Source organism: Mobula birostris, chromosome 6 (assembly GCF_030028105.1).
Source record: "Mobula birostris isolate sMobBir1 chromosome 6, sMobBir1.hap1, whole genome shotgun sequence".
Classification (NCBI taxonomy): Eukaryota; Metazoa; Chordata; class Chondrichthyes; order Myliobatiformes; family Myliobatidae; genus Mobula; species Mobula birostris.
The window spans coordinates 44,946,248-44,968,566 of record NC_092375.1 but is presented as its reverse complement, the minus strand read 5'-3'; the positions used below and the strand labels follow the sequence as shown (position 1 = coordinate 44,968,566).

At 39.1% G+C, this 22,319-nt stretch overlaps 1 protein-coding gene across 1 annotated transcript in view; it reads left to right on the top strand.

The window, feature by feature from the left end:
• The window catches only part of LOC140199011 (prostaglandin F2 receptor negative regulator-like), an 80,697-nt gene extending 58,844 nt beyond the window's left edge, over positions 1 to 21,853 (top strand). The window contains exons 3-9 of the mRNA XM_072260386.1: positions 1,013 to 1,432; positions 2,063 to 2,431; positions 3,953 to 4,375; positions 4,807 to 5,220; positions 7,497 to 7,604; positions 10,223 to 10,522; positions 11,449 to 21,853. Coding sequence (XP_072116487.1) covers positions 1,013 to 1,432; positions 2,063 to 2,431; positions 3,953 to 4,375; positions 4,807 to 5,220; positions 7,497 to 7,604; positions 10,223 to 10,522; positions 11,449 to 11,612 — 2,198 coding nt within the window. The 3' untranslated portion in view covers positions 11,613 to 21,853. The remainder of the gene's footprint in view (positions 1 to 1,012; positions 1,433 to 2,062; positions 2,432 to 3,952; positions 4,376 to 4,806; positions 5,221 to 7,496; positions 7,605 to 10,222; positions 10,523 to 11,448) is intronic.
• Positions 21,854 to 22,319: the final 466 nt, after the last annotated feature.

Sequence of the window (22,319 nt, the reverse complement as noted above, 5' to 3'; positions counted from 1 at the left end):
CGTTCTACACTCAACACCCTCTGAATGAAGATGATTCCCCTCTGATTCCCCATAATATTTCCCCTTTGACCTATGACCTCTAGTCCTAGACTCGCCTAACTTGAGGGAAAATGCCTGCATGCCTTTCTATACCCCTCATGATTTTGTATACTCCTTTAAGAACTCATTCATTCTCATATGCTCCAGGGAATAAAATCCTAATATATTCAACCTTGCCCTATAATTCTGGTCCCCAAGTGCCGGCAACATCCTTGTAACTTTTTTCTGCACTCTTTCAAGGTTATTGATATATTTCCTGGAGGTAGATGACCAGAACTATACATAATACTCCGATGTCTTGTACAACTCAGCGTTACATCCCAACTCCTCTATTCAATACCCTGATTTATGAAGGCCAATGTGCTAAAAGCTCTCTTTATGACACTATCTACGTGTGATGGCACCTTCAAGGAAGTATGAATAGGTGCTCACAGGTCCCCCTATTTAATGACGGATCTCAGAGACTTGCCATTCACTTTGCAACCCTACCCTGGTTTGTCCTTTTAAAGTGCAATGCCTCACACTTGTTTGCATTAAATTCCATCTGTCACTTTTCAGCCCATTTTTCCATCTGGTAGAGATCAAGCTGCAAGCTTTGATTGGCTTCCTCACTATCTACTATGCCTCCATTCTTGATATCATCTGCAAATCTAGTTCACCACATAATCATCAAAATCGTTAATATAGCTGCTAAACAATAATGGATGCAGCATTGATCCCTGCAGCACACCGAGTCACAAGAGCTCGAGCTTTAATCATAAGCCAAAATAGTTACAACCATTCATTTAACAATTTCATACAAAAGGTTTGATGAGAGACTTACAGTTTTACAGTTGGCTGTCAGGTATGTGAACCAGCGGTTGTTGGTAAGACATCAGAACAGGTTCTGATTTTTACATAAATATAATGCCGGTTTAAACGTTCTAGTGTTTTTTTTCCCTCTGTGAGTAATCATGGTGTATTTCTTTATCAGTGATTCCTGATAAACTTACTGTATCACCTGCAAAGTCCAGAAGTCTGCCGAAAAGGAACTACACCGAAGGGAAGGCCCTGGAACTTCAGTGTGTTGCAACAACAACATCATCTGTTTCTACCCATCTTTCTGTCACATGGCAGCTGACAAAAAATGGAGGTGTGAGAGAAGACATTCTGTCTTTCACTAACGATCAGTTCCTGCCTGGCGGTTCGTACGCAGCTAGGTATCAGCAGGGCGATATTAGAATGGGCCTGGAAAGAAACGGCATTTTTAAGCTCTTTGTTGACCACCTGCAGCTTGAGGACAGTGGCGTATACTCTTGTGTGGCGGCAGAGTGGGTCAAGGATGGTGGCTCCAGCTGGAAAAAAATTCAGGAGAAAAGTACAAACATTGCAACGATTGGCGTTCAGTCATTAGGTAGGTAGATCATATTCATAATAAATCTCTTATTTAGAATGGGTTTGATCTTAATGCAAATAGCACTGAATATCTATCCTCTATTTTGCTTAATGGACCAGCATTTTGGATGCAGTTGATACCAAAGGCTTTGAAAGCAAGATGCACGTTAAATAATTAATTTTAGCAACTGCTCAAAACTTGAAAGGTATTCTTTAGGAGATAAATATGTTTTTGCAAATTATATCTCAGAATCAAGACACAGATCCAAAAGTGGATTACACATGGAAAGATTAAGTCAGAGAGCAAGAAGACACTTTTTACAGAATTGAGTCACTTTTTAAATTGGTGATTGATATGGCAATCAGGAGATTCCTCTGGATTGCTCTCAGGTAATTTATTGCTGGTATCAACATTGGAAAAAGTTCAAAAGCTGGGAAAAGGAGATGGGTATTTAGTTTATAAGACAGATGCTCAAATGCAAATCTAGTTCAGTGCAAACAAGCTTCTGTTTTTTTTATCAGTTACTGCTGAGGCGCCTCATGGGTGATCTCATTTCTCTGCTACAAAGTTTTTGAAACAATAGGACTGTTGATTTTTGGAATACTCATGGGAAAAATCTTAATAAAGAATATGATTTTTATATTACAGCCCAGACTCTAAATGTCTCTGCAAGTGGGAGGATGCTCACTTTGAACAAAGGTGATGAGATTGATCTGGTCTGCACAGTAACAGGTGCTGAAGACTTTGGTGTTGAGGTCAGCTGGTATGCCAGCACATCTCCAGCAGTTGACACTCAAAGCGGGAAACTTCTGGTGCATATGAATCTTGCAGCAATAGTTAACGATTCAAACTTTATCACCTTGAACAAAATTAGTAGTAATGACTACAGACTGAGAGTGCTACAAGCTGATGAATCAGACAGTGGATATTACTACTGTGCAGCCTCTGTTTGGACCCCATATATCAAAGCAGCAGAGAAAACCTCTAATCCTCTCCATATCACTGTGGCACTTCTAGGTAATTACATTCTTCATTGTTTTTCATGCATGAGTAATTGGATATAATTAGCCACATCACATGAAGTTGGAGAACCTTGTGTTCATTGCAGGTGACTCCTTGACATACTTTACATTTTACAGGACTCAAATGATAGAACTTAATGAAGTTAATGTTGTAAAGGTAAACAAATGGTTGTCGTTATGAACGGGTTGGGTGTTTGTTTTCCTATTTACTCCTTGTGATTTAACAAAGCCAATACAGTGGAAAGAGCATTCCAACATTTGTCTGAAAGGAATGTATCTTTTAGGCACAATCTTGCCTGGTGAGAGCCTACTACAATCGTGTGGTTGAATTTATATGATATTCAAATCCTGACTAGTAACCCTTGCTTTCCCTGTTTTACAGTGAGCACTGGATCTGAACAGTTTATTTAATAAGCAAAGGGAAAGAAAAGAACTCCTTTGTGTACCCCAAGTAAACCGAGTCTTTTCCCTACATTCTTGACTAATGCCATACTCAAACGTGTCACACGTACATAAAGGCATCCGTTAGTCTTGCAAGACCATGGATCTGCGCCTGGAAAGTCTTCACTCTCCAGGGCGTAGGCCAGGGCAAGTTTGTATGGAAGACCAACAGTTGCCCATGCTGCAAGTCTTCCCTCTCCACGACACCAATGTTGTCCAAGGGAAGGGCATTAGGACCCATACAGCTTGGCACCAGTGTCGTCACAGAGCAATGTGTGATTAAGTGCCTTGCTCAAGGACACAACACGTTGCCTCAGCTGTACATATGGACCTGGAAGTTGAAAGGAGAAGAGAATTTCTGTCTTAACAAGGTCTCAGCCTCATTGTGCCAGAATTATTAAGGCCTAAAGTGTCTAAAGTTGGGAGTTGTTTTTGTTACATGTACAAACTGCTGGAGGAACTCATCAGGTCAGGCAGCATCTAGTCAACATTTTGGGTGGAGACCTTTCATCAGGTCTTGGCCCAAAACATTGGCTCTTTATTCCTTTCCATTGATGCCGCCTGACCTGCTGAGTTCCTTCAGCAGTTTGTGTGCATTACTCAGGATTTCCTGCATCTGCAAAAACACGTATGTGTATAAATTATTTTATTCATGAATGGATTGCACCAAATTAAATGTGACAGCTAGATTATAGTATGCACCTAGCTAGGATTAATAGTGCAAATTTAACCACAGATTTATCATTAATATATTGTTATATGAATTAGAATTGTTTTTTCAGCTTGTGCCATACTTGACTTTTTTTTGTTTTTCGTAACTAACAAGAAATGCTTCAAGCAACTTGCAATAGTACTGTACTAATAGTACTGAAAATCTTGTGACTTCTTTATCTCTTGGCTAATTCAAATTTCTTGTGCAAGCATCATAGAACTGGCAAATTTATGACCAGTTTATTGATTCAAGTACAGCTGAAATAACAATAAAATTACCTAAAGGATCACTTGTAAATAGGTTGTGATACGTTAATTAGCATTTAAGTGTTAAAAGTAACTTTTACTCTAATCATATTCACAGATCCTACGTATACTGTTCACCTAAGCTCCATAAAGCTGCCCAGCTCCTCAGGAGAACCAGCAGAGTTTGAATGCCGATTGCTAGATTTGCAAAACACAGATGATGCAAGATTAGATGTGACTTGGTATTTCAAGCCAAATGGGTCGGATGATGATGCCAGAGTGAGTGTCCCAATAGCAACGATGGGTCAAGATTTGACACTAAAAGTGAGCAATCAGTATAATGAGCGAGCTGAAAAAGGAGAGATTACTTTCATGAAGCCCAGGCTGTATATTTTCAAGTTTCAGGTGCAGCATGCATCTGCGTCTGACCGAGGAGAATATTTTTGCAATGTTTCTGCCTGGATTAAACAACGAGGAAATACGTGGTTGAAGAAACAGGAATCATCTTCCCTCGGTGTTGATATGTTCTGGAAAGTTGAAGGTAAAAATTCTGTAGGAAGTTTGTTCTTCACATCAGGTGCTATGCTGTTATTTTCTCTGAAACTATACACCATAAATATAACTCTCGTAACTTTTTTCAGACGTAATACTATTTATAAATGATTTTGTGCTCTGTTGAGACTGTTAAACTGGATCAGCATAGGTTAATTTTATCCTTATTTCGCATTTTTTAATGCTGCCAGTTTTTAAAAGATATGCCTGGCCTCTACACCTTCCCAATGAGCATCTGAGTGAGTTGGGGAGAGCTAGGAAAAATGACATGCAGAGGACTGTGTGCTGACTCTGTGGTAGAATTATTAATGATTAAGATGATTGTGTACGAAGTCTTTGGCATTCAGGAGTCGTTACTTAGGGATCATGAAAAAGTTGCCTCGACCAGCATTTAATATTTATGCTCCTTCTACTCCTCAGACCCACGCCTAAGCATAACAGCAACAGAGGAAAAACCAGTAGCTACAAAGGGTAGCACTTTTGAAATGACATGTAACATTTCTGCAGAGCATCTTGAAGTTCCTTATTATTCGGTGGTTGTATCAATGAATGAACCAGCCTTCACTGAAGCAAAGGACAGTAAAAAATTGATCTCATTGAGTCGGGATTCAGTGGTAAAGCTGGAGCAATTGAATATTAACCACCAACCAGAAGATCTAGTTTTGGAAAAAGTCAGTGACAAGGAATTCCGTTTCCGGCTGTACAGGACTCAATTTTCTGATGAAGGATCTTATTACTGCATGGTACAGGCATGGGTTCCCGATGCAAATGGAAGGTGGTCTGAAGCCGTTTCTAGTTATTCAAATGCCATTGCTGTCGCTTTTAAAACAGCAGGTAAGTCCTGGATTTTACCTTGCACTGAAGATTGTAGCAGGTTAATGGTGCTGGACCAAAATTAATCATCTAAGTGTGGTTCTGTGTAAGATTGAGTTTGGGAAGGTACATAGAAATTTAAGATTTTCTAAGCTTTTGTGATTGTCTGGAATCTTGCTCTTTTGGCAGCTGGCATAAACTTGAAGTGGATCAAATAGTCAGCACCAATGCTGTACCCTGAATCCATAACCAATGTTCTCAGCCTAAATGATGTTTATTACAATGGTATGAAGGTAGAGTGGTCTGGACTGACTGAATGAATAAGCTAAATGATAGGATACATTTCTGCTGAGCTTCCACTGCCCTAATATGAAAATGGGATCCCAGGAGGAAAGGGAGAAATCTGTGGTTAACTCCAGCAATTAAGCAAATACCAAATGAAAGACTGCAGGGGTTCTCAACCTGGGATCCATAGACCCCTGCTTAACGGTATTGGTCCATGGCATGAAAAAGGTTTGGAAGCCTTGGATGAGAATGCAAGGGCTAGTGGTAGACTGAAGAATTGGTAATTTAACAAAAATAACAGCAAGAGATTAGAAAGATAAAAAGAGAGAAAAATGCTAAAAAAAAAATTGAGAAAACTGGCAGACATCAAAACAAACACTGTGTACATACATCTACTGATGCTTCTGGACACATCTTCAGTGATGTTCCTGGAATCATCGGGTGTTTCGGGTCTTTCAACATCATACAACCTCCTCCAGGTGACCCAGCCGAGGCTGATCAGACCCCAGCTTGTGTCCAGATGGCTAGCTACTTAAGACTCCATGGCTCCCCTCTTTTGAGCCACAGCCATCTTGAGGCCCTCTCTGCCGCATCGGTGGTACTGCGGATGGTTCTCCTCTTCCTCTCTCCCTCGATGCCCAAAATGCTGAAGGCTCTAACTAAGGAACGGGCTGCAAATCCCCTACAACCAACCTCCACTGGGAGACACCGCGCTCTCCATCCAGCCTGCTGACAGTTGCTGACCAGTCCTGCGTACTTGGAGAGCTTCCTTTCAAAGGCCTCCTCCAAGCGATCTTCCCATGGGACTGTCAGCTCCAGCAGCACCATAGAGCACTATGGAAGGAAGAGGATCATGAGGAAATGGCACATACGTAAGAACAATACTTTGCATCAAGTATCACTGGAGGTGATTATGAATGTTCTGAAGATGTGTTATCCCCTAATGAGTAGTAGAATGCAGTGGGAGGGAAAAGTGGGCTTGAAAGGCCTGTTTCTATGATATAGGACTACAACACAAGAAACAATATGATCAGCAGTTCATTTGTTTCCTAGAACTCACTCTGCCCAAGTTGTTAATATGAACTGTGAACAGTTCAGAACCAGCAATGATCCCTCTGGCACCCCACAAATTATAACCTCCCAAACCAAAAATGACCAGGATGATTTTTACGCTTTCTCTCCATTAAGCAATCCTCAGTCCGTGCGTGTGTATAACCCTTAATGCGAACATTCTCGCATCCATTTGCTCCTCGTCTCTTCTTCCAGTTACAACCACATATAAACAAAATAGACTATCACAATTGTTGCATACAATTTCCTTATCATAAATCCTTATTAGTTCTGCCCCATTCTATTGATAGGCCAGCAGGTCACTATTCTCTGCTTTCTTTAGAGTTTAAATAATGGTGTTCCCCCCCTCCCCAACACATTTCAAGTTGCTGACCTGATGTGGTATTTTTAACTCGTGAGTGGAAGTAAAAGATCCATGGCTTCAAAGAAGAGAACAGGGTTTCTTCCAGTATTTTGGCTAACAGATAGTTTCATGACTTGTATTGTTTGTGCAGAGAAAGGCACCACCACCTAAGACGGCAAGCTTTGTAGTGGGGAAGATTGCACACTCCATTTCAAGACCTTTCCAACTTGGTCACAATTAGATTTTCCTGCTCATGGTTTCCATGCTTTCCAACAATTCTCAGTGAAGGAAAGGTGCTGCTGAAGGAACTGTGCAATCAGTCAATATCAACAGAATTGTGCACCAGCAAAGGCAAATAATCCCTGGAAGGGTTGCTAGGAAAATGGTTTGTCTTTTAATATCCAGTGCTCAGTGCTGCCCAATCACAGAAACTGAGAGTTCTTTTAGTTGTTCTATTCTAGACCTTAAGTTGTGTAAAGTACAATTTGTTTATCTTCCTTCTACTAAATGCAATTCCAAAGTTTAAAAATATGCTTGCATTTAATGAGCATTTATAAATACCATTGCTTGTCTATTAATGTCTCATTTTACTCTATAGCACCTCAGTTTAACGTGACATTGGAGTCTGAGAGACCTCATGTGTACCAAGGAGAGACTTTGGAAATGAATTGCACTTTTGACCTGTCAGAGATACCAGACACCTCAGGTAATTTTAGAAAGCTTACTCTAGAACTATTATGGTGTGTAGTGCCAGAATAACTTCACTGGGTTGATTGACATTCAGCAGATTTGTGTCTTCACCAAGCTACTGTGATTTCTCATAACAGCTGCTGCCATTTAGGAATTTGTTCTGATTCAATTCATACAGCCCCACTACTTGTCTTTTACACAAAATGTATGTACTTTAGGGAATGTTGCATTTATCAGATGTGCAGGTTGCATAAAGTCAATGGACTTGAAGGAAAAAATGCTCTTCATTTTAAATGCTCCCCATCCTTTGTGTCAAAAGCAGACCTAGAGTTTCATCAGAGTTATGAACTGCTCACCAACCACCCTTAGCTTGTTCCCCCCGCCCCGGTGACAGCCTTCTCAGCTCAGACCTTTTAACCAGCCTCCTGTGAATTGCACAGATGCCTGCACAACCAGTGACCTCTGACCTGAAGCCTGTCAGTGTTGTCACAGCTCGAATATCTGGGAATGTCTTGTATGTGTGTGAACATTTACGAACACTAAATGTTGCATTTATTGTTTAATAAATTATTGCATTTTTAAGGAAAATGAATTGACTGAAACATTTAAGAGCCCATTCCAAAAAAGAACTTTAATTCAATTTTCAAATTAACTGACTTAAAATGTAAACTAGCTGAAAGTTATCTGCTTGATATTCCTCTCCATTGAAATGAATGGAGTCTCTGAACTGGTTCATCTGTCAGATTTCCCAGCTGAATAACTGCATGGCTGATGCCCTCTACCACTGAATCCAATGATACCAATGTAGACTGTGTCTGTAATGAAGGCAACTGTGTGGAAGCTCAGGGTTTCCACATTTATGGCCAAAAGTTTGGCAGAAGTTTTGAATCAGTGGGTTTTAGGTGTCTCTTTGTTAAATCCCTTGCTTCCAACCAATTTTTTTTGATGCTCTTTCCCCCCATTCCTCTCTCCCCTTTCTCTGTAAGAGAGGTTGAAGTATCTATTGGTCTTATTCACAGCTCTCCAGGATACTATATGCTTAGAACTCATGTCTGAACTGGTGTTACAGTTGAAGTTCTTCCAAAATGAAAATACACTGAATAAGGTGGTACAAAATTAATACCCGTGGGTTCGGCACAGATATTGCAAGCTGAAGGGCCTGTTCCTGTGCTGTACTGTTCTATGACCTTTGGGTTTCTTCAGTTTGTCTGATGGTTGGCATGACTGAGTGCATTCAGTTACTCTGCGATAATTAATCTACTGAAATTTTGTTATGATGACTGTACCCCGTAATAGGTTAAAGCTTTACCCACTTTCACTGATAAACCTTTTGAGCTTTCAGAATATATTTAATGCAGTGTCCCTAATCAATGTTTTACTAATGTACTAATTTAAAATATATAGAACTATTCTGGTATGTGACTTTCAGATTAGCAGCTGAATAATCTGTGACAGGCAGAGGTTCAGTGTTGTTTTGAGATTCTACTCCACTGCTCTCAAAATAATGGTGATGTTGATGGTGCATGGTTAAGTACAGATATCAAGAATTTGCAGCCAAGGTGCAGTACAAGGTGCCGTAATTAACCTTGCAAAAATCAGCCACTTGTTCTTTAGCTCCATGAAATCCATTGAGTGCAGTGAAGGTTCTGGTCCTGCATGATCCTTGTAAACCTAACTTGCTACCAGAAATTGGAACTGGTTTGAAGTAACACAAGAAATGTCTCTGATATATTTTATGTTGGCACATGTTAATACTGGCCTGGATATCAAATTGATTTTTAAGGAAAGAGAAACTATTGATCCTTGCTAATGAATATCTCTGGCACTGAAACCTAATTAAAGCAACTGTAGGATATATCCTTTCTAGTAAGTGGTTACGGATATTTAAAAAGCTTGAAGTAAACTTTTCTCCCTTTGTGTCCTGCTTTTAATCTAATTTTCTCCTCCAAATCAGATACAAAAAAGGAATCAACATTAAATTCAACAAATTTCCCCCACTACCTCTACTAATTTCTCAAGTCCTCAGCTTACTCAGTTTATTTGGTTAATAAGATAGCTGGTTGGTTGTTTACGTTTTGGTCACAATGCTCTTCTCCCCTCACCAGCACTATCTAGATCACACTTTCAACTGCACATACCGCAAAATATTGTGAAATTTGAGCATTGGAAAAATCTTATTTTTAAAATGGGCAATCAGATCTGCCTTATTCATGTTATTATAAGCCAGGATATTGGATTTGCTGTGAGGTATTGGTTGAGGGTATTTTGTATGCATCTGGGTTTATTTTTAAGGAACAATCACAATGTCATTGACTCCTCCCTTCCCATTGTAAAAGATGAACAGTGCTCTTTTTGGAAGGCAATTTGGACAGAAGTCTATACTGATTACTAATTTTCTAATTCCATCACTGATTTCTTGTCCGTAAATAATATTCTAACACCCTTTCGGGTAAATGTGCATATCCCTATACGAGTGTCCTTTTCTAGGTTAGTAAATTAATTGAGTAACATTACTCAAATCCAGAAGTTAATATTAGCATCCAATACTGTGGATCCTATAAATGGGATTGAATCAAATTTAGATGTATGTTGTAGACTGTTTATTAATCCAAATAATTTATTGACTTTCCTCAGATGTTTTATTTGAGGTGGAGTGGTTCTTCCAACGACATTCTTTTAATGTCAGCCAGAGTCCTTTGGTGTTTGTGGATCAGAGATCAGTGGTGACATATCTGAAAGGCTTTGGTACCAGCAGCATGAGCGTTGAGCGAACCAGCATGCAGCAATTCCGTCTGCGCTTACACTGCTCCGATAGCGATTTTTCCGGAGATTATTCTTGCAAGGTGGCACCGTGGATAAAATCTGAGACTGGAACATGGCAGAAAATACCACCACAACAATCTGGGATACTTTCAGTACGCGTTGATATTTCAGGTTAGTTTCAATTTGCTTGGAAAGGAGAAGCCAGAGATTCTGATGATCCATGTGTTTTTAGTGGGTGCAAAGGGTGTGAATGTAATTTGGTGGAAAAAATATACCTTCTTCCCGTCTTTCCTCCAAAGTTGGTAGGAAATGGGATGTGTATTTTCATATAATTGTCAATGTTTAAAGTGACAAGGGTACAGGAAGAATAAATTCTCTTAAATTTTGCATGCTGGAAAATGTATTATAGTTCAATTTTTATTTTAATTTGGAGCAATCTATATTTTGCCTTTTTATCTGGCTTGGGGTACGAAGAGCGATCACAGAATCAAATGAAACCTGGCTGAAATTAGCCAATATTATGTGGACCAAGATTCATGGCGGGTTCTACCACGCTTGGGCATTGATAATAAACCTGGTATTGAGTGACTGAGGAAAAGCTGTTGGGCCACTTCATGGTTAGCATTTTGTTAAGACAGATACCTTGAACTAAAAACGTAGCTTTTTTTTGGTTATCTTGAAAAGCAAAGACGCTTTGATGACATAACACCTCTTCAATAAAAAGGAATCCCAGTTAATGCTGAAGATATCTACAAGAATATTTTAGCATTGTGCATTTCTAGGTGGCATATAACGTGTGATTCTCTAAAGGTGAAAATTTCCTGAGCCTGGGACTATCAAAGTTATATGAGAGTAGCAGAAGCTTAAAAATTGTGAGAAATATTAAAATGCTGAAAGTTAATTATAAGATATTTACAAAGTTAATATTAAGAACCAAGGAAATGAGTGTTTAATTGGACAACTTGGTGAATAAAAGAAACTTCAAAGTACATTTTGGAAATAATAAGGTGCTGGAATAGAAATAAGTGGCTTAATGCAGGAAGGATAGCAGACCAAAGAAAGATGTACTAACTTATTGTTTCCACTTTTTCTTTTAGTACTAGATTCCTTTAAGATGCCTTTGTTGTATGGGATTGGCAGTGCCTTATTGATTGGTATTCTCGCCTGTGCCATCGGATATTGCGCTTCTCCAAGCATACCTAGAGGAGGAAATGTACCGATAGATGAGCGACGTGGGTTACTCCGGAAATGCCTGAGCTGAGATCTTTTGCACTGTTCAGTGACCACTGGAGAGAAACTACTGAAACTACCTGTATGCTGACATTTGAGGACGACAAAGAAAATGTCAAATCTTTAAAAGTTTGGCCTCATGCAATGATTTGTAATTATTTTTAAGAAAGCCATGTTCAGTCTTGAGTTGAGTAAAAATAATTTGGGAATGGCAGTGTGATTTTTGCAAATTTATTATTTTTCACTGCAATAAGTCATGCTACGGAGATACTGCCAGTTTCTTCCACCTTTGCCATTTCTGTCAAGTAGAGCTGGACCAAGCCACACTACCTTGGTGCCTGCTGGTCAGACACCATATTACTGTGCTTTCAAATTACCACTGGTGGGTTGCGCAATAAACTCCATTCTCTTGAATGCTAATATGAATAAGTATTTGCTTTGCCAAGGCAAGTTCAAAATCATTGTGTGACGATTATAGAGGTAATTTTATGCAAAGTGACAAGTTCCAGCTTTAAAAAGGCAGAGGCTAGGGGAATAAACAAGATGTGTTCAGCATGTTCTTAAAATCTTTCTCATTGGAGAAAAGTGTACCGAATAGTGGGGAGCTTTTCTGCCAGAGAGAAATATATTCTCTGCTGCTTTTGGGCAGGGCATGAAGTTCCATTTGAAGTGATGAATTTCAATAAATGGGGAAACGTTTTATTGCTGTCTTTGAATGTGTATTACAAACTAAAATTTATACTAGAGAACGATGGGTATAATACAACAAACTCCAATACAATCCACTTATGACATGCCTGGCTTTTTCTTAGAATATTTTGCATTTCGAGTCTAAACAATTAACTACTTTATTAATCACACTTTTCTGGAAAATGATCACAGCAGTCAATAGCCTGTAACTTCACTTTCGGAGATGAGCTTTTGAACCACATGTACAACGTGGCATTTTTGCGGTGTGAACAGAAGTTGGAAGGGCATGTGCGGGCTGAATCAAGGCAGTGGAGCCCGGGCCCAAGAACACAGAATGAGCCAATATATGGCCATTGCTGGAGCGGACTTGAAGCTGATTGGAAGCAATGGATCCAGAGAGAGGAAAGAGTCAACGTTTGACTGATTTAAGCATTGGGCCAGATTGGAAAGAGTGGGTACAAGCCAAATCGAGGCAGCAGGGCCCAGGCCCAAGAGCGTATCAAAGTGGCAGGGCCCAGGCCCAAGAGCGAGGAACAACCCAAGGTTTGGCCGACTTAAGCAATGGGCCAGATTGAAAAGGTCAGGGTGTCGGGGCTAGTGTCCAAGGGCAGACTGGGGTTCAGTTCAATGCTCAGCGGTTCATCTCTGTGCTGAACTGAGGCTGTGGCTTGCCGTCTCCTGGATCATCTGTGATTGGCTTCATGGCTGTGAGCTCACTGTTCTGAATGTTATTTGCTTACTTTTTATTGTTTGCACGACTTGTTCCTTTTTTTGCACATTGGGTGTAGGACGCTCTTCGTTTTAATGTGTTCCATTGGGTTTCTTTGTTTTGTGGCTGCCTGTAAGGAGATGATTCTCAAGGTTGTATGCAGTTTACATACTTTGATAATAAATGTGCTTTGAACTTTGAAACAATGACACAGTAAATTATTAGATAATTTCTACTTGGCTTATTTGAAGAGTCTAAACCTGAAACATCAACTCTTCCTTTTATAGTTGCTGCATGATCTAATGTATTCATCCGGTAACTTGTCTTTCACGTTGCCATAGATGCTTTGGCCAAAGGCTGTAGTCAATTCATACAATTTTTCATTGTTGCAACATAGTCTGCCCTTGCAGTACTAACATTTCTGAATTCTTTAAAAGTTCAGGTGTAAAGACTAGTTCTTGAGCAATTGGGTATATTTGCCAGAAAGGCAGTACTCCTTCCAGTCCTCAGTTTGTATTGCAAATGAAAGACTACCGTTATCTGTGGCTACATTCTTTCTAGAATGCACATTTCTCCACAGTCATCATGGTTATACAGGAGGTGTGAAATAAATGAGGAATCTCGTTAACTAGCCCTTTTCCCCTATTTTGTATACCGAGGACATTTGGAGAATGAGAGCTGTGTCTCGTCATCAGCACCAAACACCCACCCCCCCCACAAATAGGCCTAAAATACCTGGTGCAATAGTTGAAAGATCGAATTTGGTGCAGAGATTTAACATTGTGTCGATCTTCACAGCATTAGTGTGAATTTTCATGACCTCCTCACCAGGAAGTCAGCCAGCTGTGTCCGTTCACTGTCTCATCACATTGGTGGTGGAAGGAAGTTCAGCCAGTCGTACTGCCTTCTGCTCCTAATAATGATCTAAAGAGCCACCCGTAGTAGGGACTGTACATACTTTCCTTTTTTTTTGCCGACCAAGTGTGGAAATCACAGGGTGAAATTGTTCGACAGCTAAAACTTCTGTTTTCCAGTGGTGCCATAACCTTGTTAGCATCAGTGAATGGCAGGCTATGTTTTGCTAACAGGAATCTTGCACTGCACTATTAAATTCCTCATGCTGTTGAAATGGCAATACACCTTTAAAGGCATTCACACACTGAACCTGCAGTGGGTGAGAGCCCAGATTTGAATGTTTAGTCATAAAGCAGTACAATAGCTACAACTGCTGCTGACTTCCCACCTGCAGAAGTTAAAACTTGAGATGTAACCATCTCCAGAGAAGTTAAACTAGCAGTCCTGTGCAACAGATCTGAAGAGGCAGAGCGCATCTCTGCAAAGTATGTGTGTGTGAGTTACCTTGTTTTGTACAGGTGAGTGAACACTCCATTTAGTTGGAATATTCATGAGTCTGTAAAATAATTACTGATACATTTAGCGAAGTTTTTGCCCTGCTAGTATAATGGACTGAGATTGAGGCTTGGGCCTACTCTGGGACCGGATCTAAGGGCTCCATCTGGTTCAAAATGCTGTCGTTTGCTCCTGTTGTTTACATGGGGTGTGTGTGTGATTTCCCTCTCCCTCAGCGCAGTAGTTTTGGTTTTTTTATTTGGGTTTTTTAATGTTTCTTTCTTTGTGGCTAGCTGTAAACAAACAAATCGCAAGGTGTATAATTTATAAATTGATAATAAGTGTACTTTGAACTTGATATTTTGTTTAGAATTGTAATCTCATGCCTTTTAAATATTGGCATTTACAACATAATTTATTAGTTCAAATTAGAACCACTGACAGTTACAATTGTTCACTTACTTAAATCTTCTTTCACTTAAGAGAATTGTAACTCTTTTTCTGCAGACTTGTATGTGTTTGCCAGACTTATGATGGTTGCCTTTTTTGTATCTTCAAACATTTCCTCTTCAGATTGTCTAATTGTGCAAGTTTATATTTTTTAAAAATCCAGCCAGACTTGCTGATCATGAAACTACCAGCATTATGTCCTGATGTTGTTTTTCTTAGAATATTGTCAGTGTTGAGTTTCATTGTGCAACAGATGTTTAAGTTATTAATATATGCATTCCTCCCCATACTTCCTTTACACCTAGTCTGTCTGGACATTTGTCAGTGGTTGCTAAGATGTGGTTAACTCTGATTTTCTTTTGTCCTTCATGAGAGTATTTTAAATTAGACTTGATTGAGAGTATTTTAAATTAGACTTGATCTATGAAAACAGCTTGCTTAAGATAGACCCTTCGGTGGTGCAATTCAGCTGGTGTGCCTGAGGGTAATTTATGTAGGGTATAGTAATGGAAGGAAATATTAATCAAGCTTGAACAAAGTCTGTTCTTTCATCTGAAAAACTGTTAATGGAATTTCACCCTGTGGGCTTTAGCTTTGCACTAGTAATGCTGGATCATTTTTTAAAAATAAAAATGGAACACACTTGTAAAGAATGTGAGTGCCATGTCCACAATCCCAGGTTCATCTGGGGAAAAGGAAAAATCAAATATCTGTTATACTTTAATATTTTTTTCACTCTAGCCCTTCCCATTTTTCCTGTAATTTACTGTGTGATTTCATGAGCTTGGTTCTGCAGGAAACCAAATGGAAAACTGTAGGGCACTCATTCTGTATCGCAAGGATTTCCAACTTGGGATCTGTGGACCCCTCGGTTAATAATAAGGCTCCAAGGCATAAAAAAGGGGTTAGGAACCCCTATTCTATCATATGTAAATATATTCCAAAGTATTCAAGATGTTTCTTTCAAAGTGCTAAATTACTGAAATTTATTTTGGTCTTTAAATATGTTTCTTTAATTTGCTAAGTGAGGTTTTACCAGCAGATTTGTATATTTCATAGTATAAAAACTTTTTTTAAAAATTATCTACAATGCTCATGAACAATACAATTTTATTCAAATTGTTTGAAACTCCTGTATCTCTTTACTTGCCACTGTAATTGGCATAGTTGTACCAAGCTATTTATTACATAAAGTTGTTCGTTGGTGTTCATGATTATTTGTTGTCATATCTCATGGCAAACTGCAGTAAAAGGTGTTTTTTTAATATTCACACTAATCATCTATTAACTTGATTTCTGTCTCGCACCCTTCTGTTTCTTTAGTTCTTTCCTGCTCCAGCCCTACCACTAAACTCGTATCTATGGCAAAATTGGGGCAAAAGGGTTCAGTGTGGTGTGGTTTGTTCTGCTCTTCAAGGTTTCCTGGTTTATAACACCTTATGGGTGCTGAGCCTGCTGCACTTTGATTCCTGAAGCAGCTATCCAGCACACCTGAAATTAAGTAGAAAGTTACAGGAATGTTTCATCTCTTGTTCTGTCCTGCCTGTGTATCAAAGATATGGCATGGCAATATGTTACATTTCCTGGAAACACCAGCAGATCATTAGAAAAATGGAGGCCAGAAGCCAGCTCTCTGAACCTTGGTGTCTCCAAACTATGCTCACTCTCTGTGGACGTTGTTCAATTCCTGTCTATGAATCAAGCCAATCCAATTTCAATTCTTCTATGCCCAACTCTGCACTTCACTGTGTGCATCGATTTGTCATTTTGCCTGACCCTACTTTTTTCCTGTCATTGTCTCCCTGATAGCATTTTACAATTTTCACTTGCTTTCACAATCTTCATTAGCTCTGTTCTTTGTTTAAGTTTGTTTCATAACTTTGTGATACAGAACTTGCTTTTAAGTTTCCACTTTAATCCTGATTCGCTCTCGGAAGAATCAAACCAGTACAGTAGCATGGGGTAGGTTAGAGCTGTCCTGTACTCCATCTCCGGCACCTCTTGGTTAATTGCTTTGCTCAATTTGCAGGACTGAGATTTTGAAGTGGAGCCTCCTTTATATAAAAGACGAGAAGAAATTGATCACTTGGCCCTTAAAATTTGTTCTACTGTGGTAATTACTCCACTTTTCCTTGTAAGGCATTGGTCAGACCGCACTTGCAGTGTTGTGAGCAGGGCACCTTATCTAAGAAAGGATGTGTTGGCATTGGAGAGGATTCCAGAGGAGGTTCATGAGGATCCTAGGATTGAGAGGGTTAATGTATTTTTAATGTTTGATGGCTCTGGGGTTCCACTCGCATGAGTTTAGAAGAATGAGTGGGATCTGATTGAAGCCTATCAGTATTGAAAGGCAGAGATGGAGTGATTGTGGAGGGAATATTCCCAATAGTGGGGGAGTCTAGGACCAAAGGGCACAGCCTTAGAATACAATGATGTCCCCTTAGACAGAAATGAGAATTTTTTTTATCCAGTAGGTGGTGAATCTGTGTAATTCATTGCCACTGAGGGTTGTGGAGGGCAAGTCCTTGGGTATATTTAAAGTGGAGGTTGATAGGTTCTTCAAAGTTTACTGGGAGAAAGCAGGAGAATGGGATTAAGAGAGATAATAAATCAGTCATAATGGAACAGCAGACAAGGCAAGATGTGTCGAATGGCTAATTCTGCTCCTCTGTTGTATGGTCTTTCCAGCCTGTACTTCTGACTCTTCACTTATTTGGTGTCTTGAATTCCACTGATTTTTGGCCAGTATTTACTCGGTGTCTGAGCCAACACAGTCCTTTGGGATTGAGAATTCCTATGACACCTTGCTTTGTATGTTTGTAGTGTTAAATTAGGAGCATTGCCCTATTTTGCAAAAGATGTAGTACCAGTTCAACAATGACTGCTGCTTACAGCCAAGCTGCAGCTTTTGGGTGAACTACCTGAACAAACAGTGCAAGATGTTTTTGGTTGTTGCTTTACCTCATCTGGCAGAATGTTTTGGAAAGACTGAGCAATGCTGACTAATGGATTCAGACGTCGCTGTGCAGTAGGAGAGTCCTGACTCTATCTGCAACAGAGCATGTGATGTTGAAAACGCCAGCGGGGGAGGGGGCAGGCATTTTGAAGCCAAGATAGGAGTCAAAATTCTGAGATCCAGAATGTAAAGCAACAAGGAACTGAATGGCTTTGGAAACCAGATTAGTGAGTCCATCACCATGACGATACTGTTGTTGCCCCCACCTCCACACCTTTACAAAAACTGCATCACTCCTCTTGCACTGTACAAGGCATCACAATGTTATGGGGATAAATGCTACCCCACCCCTCCTTCATCTTGAGTACATACCACCAAGAGTCTCGTGTCTGAGCAATCCTGCCTGGGCGGGGTGGCTCATAATAACAAATAGTAACAGCTGATTTGGCTGAGATGAGGCCTAGCTCCTTCAAAAGAAGGGGAAAGCCTATTTGTACTGAAGAATGTTACTGTAAATCTCAGGTAGAAGCAAAGCTAGTCACAAAGCAAGCCCTTTTCCCAAACTTATGGGGCCTTCATCCAGCTTGTATAACATTTGGAAATGGAGCACCATTTGTATAGTAATCCAAAATAAAAATGCTGTGGATGGTAGAAATCAGAAATAAAAACGATTAGCATATTAGCACAAGAGTTCACATTATATTGGCTAAATTTTGCACCCATGATAACATGACTGCTTCTGTCACCTTCATTACTCTCTGCAGGTCACAGACTGCTGGAGTTATGTTATTTATAACTGCCTTTGGAATCCAGTTGAGGTTGCTTGCACTGAGGTGAAAAAGGCTTTTATAAAGTAGTTCCACTGTCAAAACCTTCATGTGCTTGGTTACGTGGTGTAAGTTTTGAATGATGTTCTTTGTCAAAGTTACTGCTTAAACTTGCTAGATTCAAAAAAAAAATCTATGCATATATGATGTTGTATGAAGGTTTTAAGTATTTGTGATCTTGCAGCTTTAGAAGATGTAAAGTAGTATTGGATCACACAATAAATGGTGGTAGCAGGAGCACCGGTTAGCCGCTGAGGGCCAAGAGGTACCTACTATTTCCGTAGTCCCTGACTAATGTTCAACTTTTTTAAATGTACGTTTTCCTATTCATGAGAATTTTACAATGTGCTAAGCTGTTTAATAGCTGTATGCTACTTAATGAGCTAACTGACAGGGGCGGTTTTTGGAAAAGACAAACATCTTGCCACAGAGAAAGTTAAATGTTTGAAGAGCTCTTGCACTCACTAGCTGTTGGTCAGATGTTGTCAGCTCTTTTTAAATCTGCAAATTTGCTAGGTGAACAATTTTCAGTAAATGGGATGGAAGAAAGACCACTGTCTATCTGTGCTGGCAGAGTAAAATTCTAGGACCAATATGACACATTATCTACAGCTAACTGAAAACAATAGAACGGTATCAACCTTAAAGCATAAAACTGTAAAAATGTGGGTGCAAAGTCAGGGAATGGATAGAAAAAAAATGACAGACTAAAAAGGAATGAAATTTAGAACTAAAATTGTAAAACCATTATAAAACTTTTTGTAGGTATAAAAAGTTAACATAGTTGACCTTAAAAAGTTGAGCATTGGCCGATTTTTTTAAAAAGCGAGTTGGAAATGCGGTCAAATGAAATGGGCATTTTGTGTCAGTATTAATAAAGGTGAAGCTAACATCAGAAATGGCTAATTGGGAATAGAGAAGGAAGAACTTTGGAAATTTGCAATTACAAGTGAAGTGGTTTTGTGCAAATTGTTGAACTTTGGTTTCAGCCTGGTACAATTTTGGTAAAGGATATGAATTAAATGATGGTATCATTGCTAAATTGACACAAAGTTGTATAGGAACCTAACTTGTAAAAAGGATATAGCTAATACAAATAGATATATATAGATTGAAATATCTGGCAAATGTATCATACGGAAAAATATGAATTGTGTATTTTTGCAGGAGGAAAAAATTAAACAGTCTAAATGAGGGGTTGCGGAGTTCTGAGAGTCAGATCTGGATGTCCCAATTTATAATTCATGGAAGGTTGGTTTGCGGGTACAACAAGTGGTTAGGAAAGCTAATAACATTGTTTATTGCAAAGGTATTTCTAAAAAAAAAGTTATACATAAGTATATAGGTCTTTGAGATCACATCTGGAGTAATGTGTACAGTATCATTTAAGGGAAGATATAAATGTATCTGAAGTCCAGAGAGACTTTGCTAGACTGATACCTTCATTGGATGAGTTGCCGAATGAAGTAAGACACACTAGCTTGTATCTGCTCGGTTTTAGAGTGAGGTGGGACTTGATTTGAGACATAAGATCCTGAGGTGCCTTGATAGAATGAGTGTGGAGAGAATGTTTCCATAAATGTGGAATTATCAGAAATAAGTGGTTATTCGTTTAAGGTTTGGAGGCACATTTTTCCCTGAGTATTTATAAGCTTTTGGAACTCTTCACAGAATGATGGACACCAAGCAAAGGAGCGAAGAGTTATCTGGGTGTAGGCAGACTGCTGTCGAGGCAATGTTTAGATCATTGATATTTGGTCAGAGGGCATAAGTGGCAAATCCTTGCTACTACTATGAATGTTCAAATGCACAGCAACAGAAGTTTTCAATTGCAACAAATGTATAAGCTATTGATAAAACTCCTATGGTTTACAACTATTCCCTATCTAGATCAGAGACATTGAATACAGTTGATGAAACGGTGTCTTTTATATGAAACACTGAGCTAAGGAGTGATTAACTTATTGCCCTAGGCTGCCAGTACTGTGGAGACTACTCTCTCTGTATGATGAGAGCTGGATTGCACAGCATCAGATCAATGAACACAACAATTGGACATTCCTGAAATTAACTATTTAATCTGCTGTTGATCCATGGACCAATCTGGTTAACAGGGATCAGTTTGTGCAGCACAGGGATCAAAAAATAATAATCATCATCTCCAAAAGACTGCCTCTTCCCCCTGTTGTATGTATGTTTTCCATTAGGACTCTCAGCAGTCGCTGGAAAACCATTTGTACAAGTTGGCCCGATTATAGCTTCATATTTTGAAACAACGCCACAAGGGCTGGTAAGTGTGCCAGTACAGTGGAAGAAGTGGAAGTTACAATCAAAATTGTGCCTCATTGTGGATGGATCTGTTGTCTTCAAGTTGTTCTGTTTCCATGCGACTTTTGTACTGGCTGGTTGAGACACAAGCCCAAATGTTGGCAACGTGTATCTGCTACAAACAGAATCCATTTGATAATTTAACATGATCAGAATTACTGTATGTGTACGTAATAATACTAATGTCAACAAAGAAATTAGTTTAAAGACTGATAATTTTTTAAAAGATATGTTACCTTTAATCTTACCTCTGTGATTGAAAACATTTTTAGAACCAGCCTTGTGAGTTATGGTAAATACTGTATGAAAATATATTTTTCCATAGTGACATACAGAGAAGTTGAGCAATGCAATCCCTAATCAATGTAAAGTTTATCACCATAACATTTACATTTTCCCCTTAGCTGATATGGGTAGTTTAATAGCTGGGTGTGTTAAGTAAAATCAAAATTGATAGAATGAACACCATTTCAGTAGAACAAGGACATTGTGCAGTTCTATAAAAGGCATTTGGAGCATGTTTATATAATTGAACCTGTGATTATCTCATAGAAGCTATCGGGGCTTTCATCTTTTACTAGTCTGAAGATATACATAATATTGGCATTACAAAAACTTCTTGGTCAAGACTATATGCAGTCTTTTTTTTGTATGATGTGATTCAACATAAAATCCCGATCATAATGTTTCAAATGCCCAGTTGGAGTCATGTAAAAATCAATTTTTAATGCTACTGAAATTATGGTGGCCATTGGAGCACATAGTTTACTAACGATAATCTGAGCGGCTGCTTTGTGCCAAGATTGCAAGTTTCACAAAATTAAATTACAAAAAGATTTCCATCTAATGTGATATTGTACTCTTGAGTTAATGGCGATGTTGTCTTCAGCTGAACTTTTGCCTGAACAGTGTAATTGTTAAGACCTCTATGACTTATCTATTAAAAGGGGCTATTTTGGAAATTGTCTATTGACTCATTTATATGACTGAACCAGATCTTCCTGATTTCTAGCAATCTCACCTGGTGTCCTTTGCAAAGTTGTTCTTGCTTTCAGTGCTGAGACTGATTACCTGGTGAAAGATACAGGCAGAATATACTGTACACAATCTGCTTATAACAAGTTGTCACAATTCTCACAGTTGTGCCTAGTTTTGTCTAAACAAGTATGAATGCAGCAGAGCAGCCTGATTTTTAATCTGTTTTTGTTTTGAACAATTAATGAAAACAGCTTACCTACAGGACGACTGACATGGTTTTTCATAGACTTTTGCTGACACTAGCCAGCAAACCAGCTGCTAGCTTCTGAGTCATTCCTTTGCTTTAGTTTCAGTTTCCTTTGTGATCCTGTTCAGCAAGGACTTTTTAATATCAAGTATCAGCATGTATCTCTGCATGGAATTCCCCAGGGAAGTTTACCTCAAGTCAAG